Source organism: Lathyrus oleraceus, unplaced genomic scaffold (genome assembly GCF_024323335.1).
Source record: "Lathyrus oleraceus cultivar Zhongwan6 unplaced genomic scaffold, CAAS_Psat_ZW6_1.0 chrUn0592, whole genome shotgun sequence".
Classification (NCBI taxonomy): domain Eukaryota; kingdom Viridiplantae; phylum Streptophyta; class Magnoliopsida; order Fabales; family Fabaceae; genus Lathyrus; species Lathyrus oleraceus.
In genome coordinates, this window is record NW_026112983.1 from 14,535 (window position 1) to 23,680 (window position 9,146).

Genomic DNA, 9,146 nt, shown 5'->3' on the forward strand with positions numbered 1-9,146 from the left:
TGTAAATTTGTAATGTATTTTTGTTAATCATTTTCACTCGTATTTATCAAGGAAGAACAATCTATAAATTGAAGATAGTGATAAGGATGATGAGTTGTTAACAATATAATATATAAGTTGGATGTTTTCTATTTTTAAATTAGATTGTTATGTACTAACGTGTAAAATATTCTCATCATACCTCATAATGGATTATTGTGCAACTCTGTCAATAAACAATTAATATATATTATTTTTACATCTATTGCATAAATGGGACATCTTTCCCCATCCATCACTTGTCTTTCAGGTATGACCACGGTACGAACTTAATTCACTATTGGAATATCTTTCCCCTCCTACTACCTCTAACATGTTCTAGACACGGGTCACTGAATCAATTATCGAATGGAACATCTCTCCACTTCCAATATCTCTTACATGAGCTAGACACTCTAATATATATTATATTTCCTTCCCTGGTCACCATTTATCATAGTCAGACTCGATTCATATATGCAAATGTCATTCACTCTCGACTATTTTTGAAAGCTTTGGGCATCTATAAAGCCATAATATTCGTCGCACAGTTCTAAAAAAAATTCCTTCAAAATCGATAGTTCGTCACATATACCAACTAGGGTATTCTCTAGTTCCCTAATATCACATTCTTTACCGACCATTTACAACACATACCGACTAGGGCTTCTATCGTGTCTGAATGTCATGTATCTAGGTTAATTCCCCTTTGTAAACCTAGTTTTATCTCACATTCTTTCACTAGCCTACTAGGGTTCGCATATTAACCAATTAGACCAATAAGAGTCTATACTTTCAAAGCTTATCTAATTATGGTGTATGCTTTTATCGACTTACCTATTAGGGCTTTATTCATGCATATAAATTTTAGTCACAATTAGTCGTGAATGAGGCATAAAAGTATGTTAACACATCCTAAGTACATGTCATTGCACCATAGCCACACATCTAAGGCATACAAGTGAAAATCATCAAAGTTACATAAGGTGTAGTCAGTTACACTAAAGGTGTTGCACTAACTCTTTGTCCCAAAAATATGCAAATTTTAGAGATGGTAACCGATTACACTTTTGGTGTAACCGGTTACACCAACTTGTTGTTTCATAAAAAAAATGAGTTTTCAGGGGTGGTAATTGAATACACCAAAAGTGCAATCAGTTACACCTGCAAATGTTTTTTGAATTTCCCAAAATCCATCAATTTTTCATACAAACCACAACTAACATATTACATGCATTAATTCTCATCAATTATAATACATGAAAAATGTTTAGAGGTGAAAACTTGTCATCACCTAACAAGATCATATATTTCACACTCGAGATCTTTATTGCATATGCAAGCTTCATCTATGAACATATGGTGAACACCCTTAACACCTTAGGCCCATCAAGGATTCATGAAATTTTAGATTAACAACATAGATTGCAACAAATTCACAGCGATCATATTCTCCCACATACATGCATCTTTACAGTCTATCAATCCACGTTCCATGAAATTTCCCTAACCCTGACATGCAATTTCCTATAAAGGAATATTCCCCAAAAGTGATAACTACCTAGAACCCCACCTTTAAGCTAATGAAACCTTAGCTTTGAGATTGATGATGATGATCTTGGGTGTTAGAAACTTCCACTATTTTCCTTGCATTCAAGGTTCCAACCAAGATTCTCAAGAGTTTGATGAATTGTGGAAATGATGATAAAAATTTATGATTAAAAGTTTCCTTGTTGCTTTTTCTTCAAGAAACTACAATTTCTTCACATATGCAAGTTGAATTGAAGAAGTTGAGCAAGAACTTTTCCCGTTACTTCCTGAAGGAACTCGCCTCTCCCTCGTCTCTTTATCTATCTTTCTCAAAATTTGATTTAAAAGATAGAATGGAAGTAAAAAAATGAGGATTCTTATTTCATTTTTCCATAGAGAGTTCACATGCACAAAGATTTAATTACCCTTGTAATCCATTATAATTCACTATTGACAATGTTGATATCTTAATCGTGGTTTAAAAAACTTCATTAGGGTTCATCTCCTCATTAACAAGAGATTATACCAATAATAGACAATGATCATGTTATTATAGAACGTACCCATTAAATCCTCCCCCTTAATTAAAATTTTTTCCTCAAATTTAGAGATTTACACGAACAAATGAAGGTACAAATCTTGCATCTCCGATTCCAGTTCCCACGTGGCCTCGTCCGGGTGTGATTCTTCCTAAAGGATTTTAACGATGTGGGTTTATTTCTTCCTTAACTCCTAGATGGCACAATCCATTATACTTCGTGGTTGAGGTTCGAAGAAGAGAACAAACTTTACTCAACCATGTATGGAAAAATAAGTAGAAGCGAATCCATAATGAATTAGAATGAATTGGTAACCCTCTCTTATGCACTTCCCTTATAATTGATCATCTCAAATAGGAATGATTTGATACACAAATCCTCTAGTTAAATAGGAGAATTACATCCATGTCTTGATTGAAACTAAAATAATCAAACCTAGATTGCAACTTCAAATCCAACAACTGACTTTGCCAAATCCTCTCCGTCATGTCACATGTAATACTCGGGTTGATAATTAGGATACTATGCTAATTATAAGTCCATGCAAACTAAAGATCAATATTTTGAAACCTTTCCAATAGCTCTAGCTCTAACACCATCAATTTAGCCATACACATTTCCTTCCTGGGTGGTACTTCAACTAGAAATCATAATTTTTCACATATTCCATCCATCTCCTTTGCCGCATATTCAATTACTTTTGAACAAAGAGCTATTTCAGGATCTTATGACCGGTGTACATTTCAAAATGAAACCCATACAAATAATGGAACCACATCTTGAGTGAAAAAACAATAACAGCTAACTCAAGATCGTGCGACTGATAGTTCTCTTTGTGAGGCTTCAACTACTGAGACACATACACTACAACCTAACCATTTTTCATTAGGATACCTCTTTATCCCTCCTATGAAGCATTAGAAAATACTTCATAAGATTGATTAGGATTAGGAATTATTAGAACGGGAGTGGTGGTTTACTTCTTTTTTAACTTGATAAAACTCCGTTTGCACTCTGAATTCCAAGGAAACAAAATATCTTTTCGAGTGAGTCTAGTCATTGGCAATTCCAATTGAGAAGAGCCTTTGATAAATCTCTGATAATATCCAGGCAGCCCTGAAAAGCTTCTCACCTGAGGAGCGCTCTTGGGTCTCTCCCAATTAATCACAACTTCCACTTTTGGAGAATCCACTACTACACCTCCTTTAGATATGACATGACCAAGAAACATCAATTTGGTCATCCATAAATCAAACTTGCTAACTTTTTCAACAAGTTACTTTTCCTGCAAAACTAATAGAACAATCCTTAAATGCTCCAAGTGGTCTCATGAAGTATGGAAGTAAATTCAAATATCGTTCATAAAGATTACCATAAAATGATTAAGATAACGTTGGAATATACGGTTCATGTAATCCATAAAGACGACGATACCATTAGTCACTCTGAATGGCTTTACAAGGAATTTTTAATGATCATATTGAGTCCTAATTGCATACTTCGGTGTATCAGAACTTTTCACTAAAATTTGATGTAACCCAACCGTAAATCAATCTTTAAGAGAATGCATGATCTTTTCAAGTGATCCTGAAAGTCATTGATCTTGGGTATGGGTATACTTGTTCTTGATGGTAACTTTATTCAACTGAAGTTAGTCGATGCACAGATGCATCCCATCATCCTTCGTCTTCACGAACATGAACAGAGCTCCCCCTAAAGACACACTCGGCGGATGAAATCTTTATATAACAAACCTTCAAATTAACTCTTTAATTCTCTGAGCTCGATCGGCGACATACGCTACATGACAACAGAAACTAGAGTCGTTCCAAGAACTAGATCAATGGAGAATTCCACTTTGCTTTCAGGAGGTAGAGAAATGACATCCTCGGGGAATACTTCGAGAAAATCACAAACTACTGGAATTTGCAAGACATTCATCTTTTCACTCGAATCCATTGTGAGAATTAAGAGAAAGACTTTTTCTAACTTAAACAAACAATTTTCTAGGTTTACCGTACCTTCCCAAATAAAGAGTTATACCCCAATAGATTGAGTATAACTAATTTGTTAATTCGTCATAATACTAAATAAATAAATAATTTTAAGGAATAGACGCAATTAACAAATATTGAGATACAAAATTCTAAAAAAGGTCTGATCGTTTTTAATATATCATATATTTAATCTTTTTATTTTATTTTCTATTAAAAACAAAACCTTTATAAAAATCCCCAATTTTTCATATTTTGTACAGTAATGTTGTTTTGTTGAGATTAAGCAATATTTATGGATACAAGTTTATATTACTTAAGAATGATTTAGGACATCCGATAAATTATCCATTAATATTTTTTTCTTCTCGTGAGTTCAGTTGGATTAAAATTTAACACGTGGCTTCGCATAGGTGGTGATTTTTACTGTTTGTTTTTGAGTTGTATATAAGATTTTTCTCTTTCTTTTGTTGATTTGTTTCTTTTTATTGGATGCTTTTTCCTTTTGTTTTAGTATTGTCGAAAAAGAAAAAATAACACCAACTAAAGAAAGAAGACACCCAAAAACACTCAACAATACCAAACACACCATCACCAAAAGCAACAATCACAGTCAATATATTAAATTACACTTCATACATAGCATTTAAGTTACTTGGAAATTTTATTATTATTATAATTATTATTATTCAAAAATTCTATTATTATTATTATTATTATTATCATCAATGTTATTATTATTATTATTCATATACATGTTATAAACAAAGGATTATTACTCTTGAAATTATTTCAACCAATGTATTTTACTAAATTTGTTTAGAGTTTTATATTTGACATAATTATAATTAGTAAAACACACGTATATTCTATATAAGTCCGATATCTACAGTTTTTGAAGGTAACAAAACTTTCCCTTTCTTTATTTTCAATAACCACATCTCTACGGGTCACCATATTTTAATTTTTATTATATATCTAAAGATTGCAATGTGTTGTTGTCTCCATTTAGTTTTAATGTATCAAACTTTTTTTTGGCTTAAGTACATTTTTTTATTGATTTTGATATTAAAATTCATAAATAAAAAGAAATAGAAATATATAAAATGCATATGGATGGTAAACCGAGAAATACTTTAGGTAATAGAAATAAAAATGTACATATTTATTTCATTTACTCCTTTAAATTAATAAATCAAATGATGTAACTGAATAAGGAGCAAGTTCAACATTCATGTCATTGCTTGCATTTTCAAGTGAAGCTCTTTTGGGTACAATCTGTACATATACAAAATGAAACAAAATCATGTATTAGAATTTTTTTATATATATAATCAATGTTGATTAACCTTAAGTTTAAACAACTTATAAAAAATTTAAATTAAAACATAAAAAAATTCATTTCAAAATATTACAATATATATCTATGACAAACTACGTATTTTGTTTAAAAATAAAGTGTACCTTTGTTGGTTCGGAGAAAGAATTTTCATCCATTTTATTTAAAGATGTAAGCATCATTTTTGATGAACCAGATCGTTGCACATTTGATTTTAAATTATTTATTAAAATCTCTAAATTTTCAATTGAGCTTCCAAAGTTTACTACCTGCAATAAGTGCACAATCAAATAATTAATAATTAAATACTTTAAATCAAAATATATTCCTTATAAAAAATTTGAGTTATTTTACCTTGACTTTTAGATAATTTTTCCCATCTTGAGAATTTGTATACTGAATTGCAGAAGCAACAATCGAGCTAGAAGAATTGTAGAGAGTTGAATTAAGAAATATTGCTCCATTAGAATCAATGAAAAATTGTTGGAGCCAATAACTTGGAGTTCCATAATTTTGATAAGTGTTGAATACAATTGCATCTGGTATCCAACTGTTTCATATAAAAATATAAATTAAATAAATCATATATTTATTTACATACATAAATAATAAATAATAAATAAATGATAAGAAATTAGAAAATTACTATTTGTCATTTGTGTTTACAAAGAGTGGTGCATAAGCAACCATGCTGACGACATCGCTGTAGAAAATTGAAAAATGATTAAAATTTAACTCAAAAACACAAACTTTATAAATTAAATATCATAAAATTTTATATATAATAAAATCTAACCTATTTTTTTCAAGTCCAATAAGAAATGCAGCTTCAGCCACAGCTGCATAAAGGCTTCCATTGCCTGCATCTTCCTTCCAAACAGCATACTCACTAACATATGCCTATAAATTGTAATTAATAAAACATGAGCAAATTTATATATCAATAATATTTTACATGCCTATTTTACCTTCTAAATTAATCATTTTTAAATAAATAATTTTTTTAATAATAAAACCTTTGGACCGGATCGTGGTGCTTTATCGAATTTGGTATACTGGGAAAACATGTCCTTAGAATTTGTATAAATCTAACAATTGAAAAAAGTATTAGTAATAATGTAAGATACTCAACCTAAACTCAAATTTAATAATTATAAATAAATAATAATAATATTAATAGTAATAATAATAAATTGAAAAAACAATTAATAATTAAATCAGCAATATTATTACATGAAAATCATAAAGGTCTGCAGGATGATTTAATGGATATTGAGAACCATCACAATTTGAGATAATTTGAATATCAGGATATCTATCTTTTATAGCTTTATAGAACTCGAGATAATTTCCTTGATAGTTATGTTTACCACAATCTTCATTCCCAACTCCAACATATCTCAAATCAAATGACTTTGGATGTCCCATGGAAGCTCTAAGAGAACCCCATTTTGATTCTGGAGAACCTCTAGCAAACTCAATGCCATCTAGAGCTTCCTAATAATTAATGATCAAAAAGTATAAATAACAATTAATTAATTAATTAATTAAAAATATAAATATAATCTAGATAATAAAAAATAATATTAAGGAAATTATACTTGTACAAATGGTGAAATTGCAGACGTATTAATTTCATCATGATGACTAATACCATTATTAAACACCCATATTGGATATGCACCAAGATCCTCTGATAACTGTTTAACAAACAAAAAAATTATTAATTTTTAATTTAATAAAAATACAATTAATATTTAAAAATAGAAAAGAAAAATTACTTGAAGCCCTTCAAAATAACCAAATCCATCATCGGTCCAATACTTCCATATATCATTATAGTGGCCAGGTCTCTCTTCCCATGCTCCAACTGTATCTTTCCATCTAAATGCATATTTAAGGTAATCTCCTTCAACATAACAACCACCTATATAAAAAAATATAATATATATTTATCACTTAATAAAAAATTTAATAAAAAAAAGATGGAAAAGAATAAAAAAATTCCATTAAAAAAACAATTATTCGCAGTGATTCCAACTCAATATTATTGTATCATACCTGGGAATCTAAAAGTTTTTGGCTTTAAATCTGCCACCATTTGAAAAAGGTCATTTCGAAAACCATGACCCTGTTGTGTCCAATGTGTCCAATAATGATTAATGAGATAAATTCTTATAAAAGAGAAAAAATTAAATAATCTAAGAATAAATAAATATAAATATAATTCTATGCATAATATACCTTATATGTATCTAAAGGCATGGCTGAGATTTGATCTAACCATAATACTCCTTTTTTGTTTGTTGTTATTTGTAGGTTCGAATTGTGATTAGTGCTTTTGGCTTCAAGAATTATTTCCATCTTACTCCACTTTGTAGCATTAACTCCCGAAGCTCTGATGTTGATTCATTAATAACTTAATAATTAGTTTAATTATGTTTCACAATAATAAAATTAATGAACTTTTATTAATGAACAAGACGTTGTTTCAAAAAATTAATTAAAGAAATAGAATTATAACCTTATTTTGGTTGAAGCTAGTTTAACACCATTATCAGATCCAACAAATGAAATTTGTAAATTAATTCGACCAAGTGATCTAACATAGAATACTACTTTATATTTCTTCCCTTCCTCGATATTCTGATTATATAAAACATTGTAAAAAATATTATGAATACCTTTAATTTTTCATATGATAAATAAAATGTTGTATTAATTGATACTCACCATTCCCCAAAAACCAGGATTGGAAATACCAACACCACCACGTGGACAAGATTTTCTATGACAAAGAACATCCATACGTAATGCAATTTTATTACGCTCAAAACAAGAAGAACGTTCCGTTGATACAATAATGGATGATTGATTTTCTCCAATAATTGTCCACGGATAAATATTTGAGGTCCCATTAATGGAACCTTCTGCTTCAAAACCTGAAACATTAATTTACAAAAGATATAATATAATGCAATAGATCTAACAGTTGAAAAAATATTAAAATGGAAAAAAAATTACTAACATAAATTTTCAAAGAAAATACATGAAATTTGTCTCTTATTAGAAAAATAAATTCAAAGGTGAATTTTTTCTGTGCGAATATATATACCTCGATTATTCACAAGTTCTGCCCATAATCCTCCAGCTCCCGCATGATTAATCTCCTGAAAAATATATATTACATCAATGTATTATAAGATAACACTACCAGAGTACTTTATCTGGAATCATTAAATTTATTAAAGTATATTGAACTGTAGTTTACTTCAAAAAATGCTCCAAAAAATGTATCTGGAATAAGCCTTCCAGAACCAGCATCAATTACTAGTTTTGATGTGATCTCATTGGCATTAACACCATAGTGGCATGTAGAAATAACCAAAAACACGCCTAAATATAAAATAAAATAAGTGAGAGAACTTAAGAAAGACATTGTAAATTTGTAATGTATTTTTGTTAATCATTTTCACTCGTATTTATCAAGGAAGAACAATCTATAAATTGAAGATAGTGATAAGGATGATGAGTTGTTAACAATATAATATATAAGTTGGATGTTTTCTATTTTTAAATTAGATTGTTATGTACTAACGTGTAAAATATTCTCATCATACCTCATAATGGATTATTGTGCAACTCTGTCAATAAACAATTAATATATATTATTTTTACATCTATTGCATAAATGGGACATCTTTCCCCATCCATCACTTGTCTTTC

At 29.5% G+C, this 9,146-nt stretch overlaps 1 protein-coding gene across 1 annotated transcript; it reads right to left on the reverse strand.

Annotated features, from left to right (window-relative positions):
- Positions 1-5,263: 5,263 nt before the first annotated feature.
- Positions 5,264-8,859, reverse strand: LOC127114570 (alpha-L-arabinofuranosidase 1-like). The gene is made up of 15 exons (XM_051046627.1): positions 8,692-8,859; positions 8,536-8,590; positions 8,154-8,362; positions 7,945-8,066; positions 7,665-7,818; positions 7,482-7,551; positions 7,202-7,347; positions 7,022-7,120; positions 6,654-6,917; positions 6,437-6,508; positions 6,217-6,320; positions 6,067-6,123; positions 5,775-5,970; positions 5,546-5,689; positions 5,264-5,359 (listed from the first exon to the last, which is right to left on the reverse strand). The coding sequence occupies exons 1-15, from the start codon at positions 8,857-8,859 to the stop codon at positions 5,264-5,266; spliced, it is 1,956 nt and encodes a 651-aa protein (XP_050902584.1).
- Between the last annotated feature and the right edge of the window lie 287 nt (positions 8,860-9,146).

Bases quoted from the DNA above. Each gene is read 5' to 3' on its own strand.
- LOC127114570 (XM_051046627.1), bottom strand. From the start codon at position 8,859: ATGTCTTTCTTAAGTTCTCTCACTTATTTTATTTTATATTTAGGCGTG. The intron at 8,363-8,535 runs GTATATATATTC...TTAATGTTTCAG, and splicing joins AGAACTTGTGAATAATCGAG to GTTTTGAAGCAGAAGGTTCC. The intron at 5,360-5,545 runs GTACACTTTATT...GTATATGTACAG, and splicing joins CTTTCTCCGAACCAACAAAG to ATTGTACCCAAAAGAGCTTC.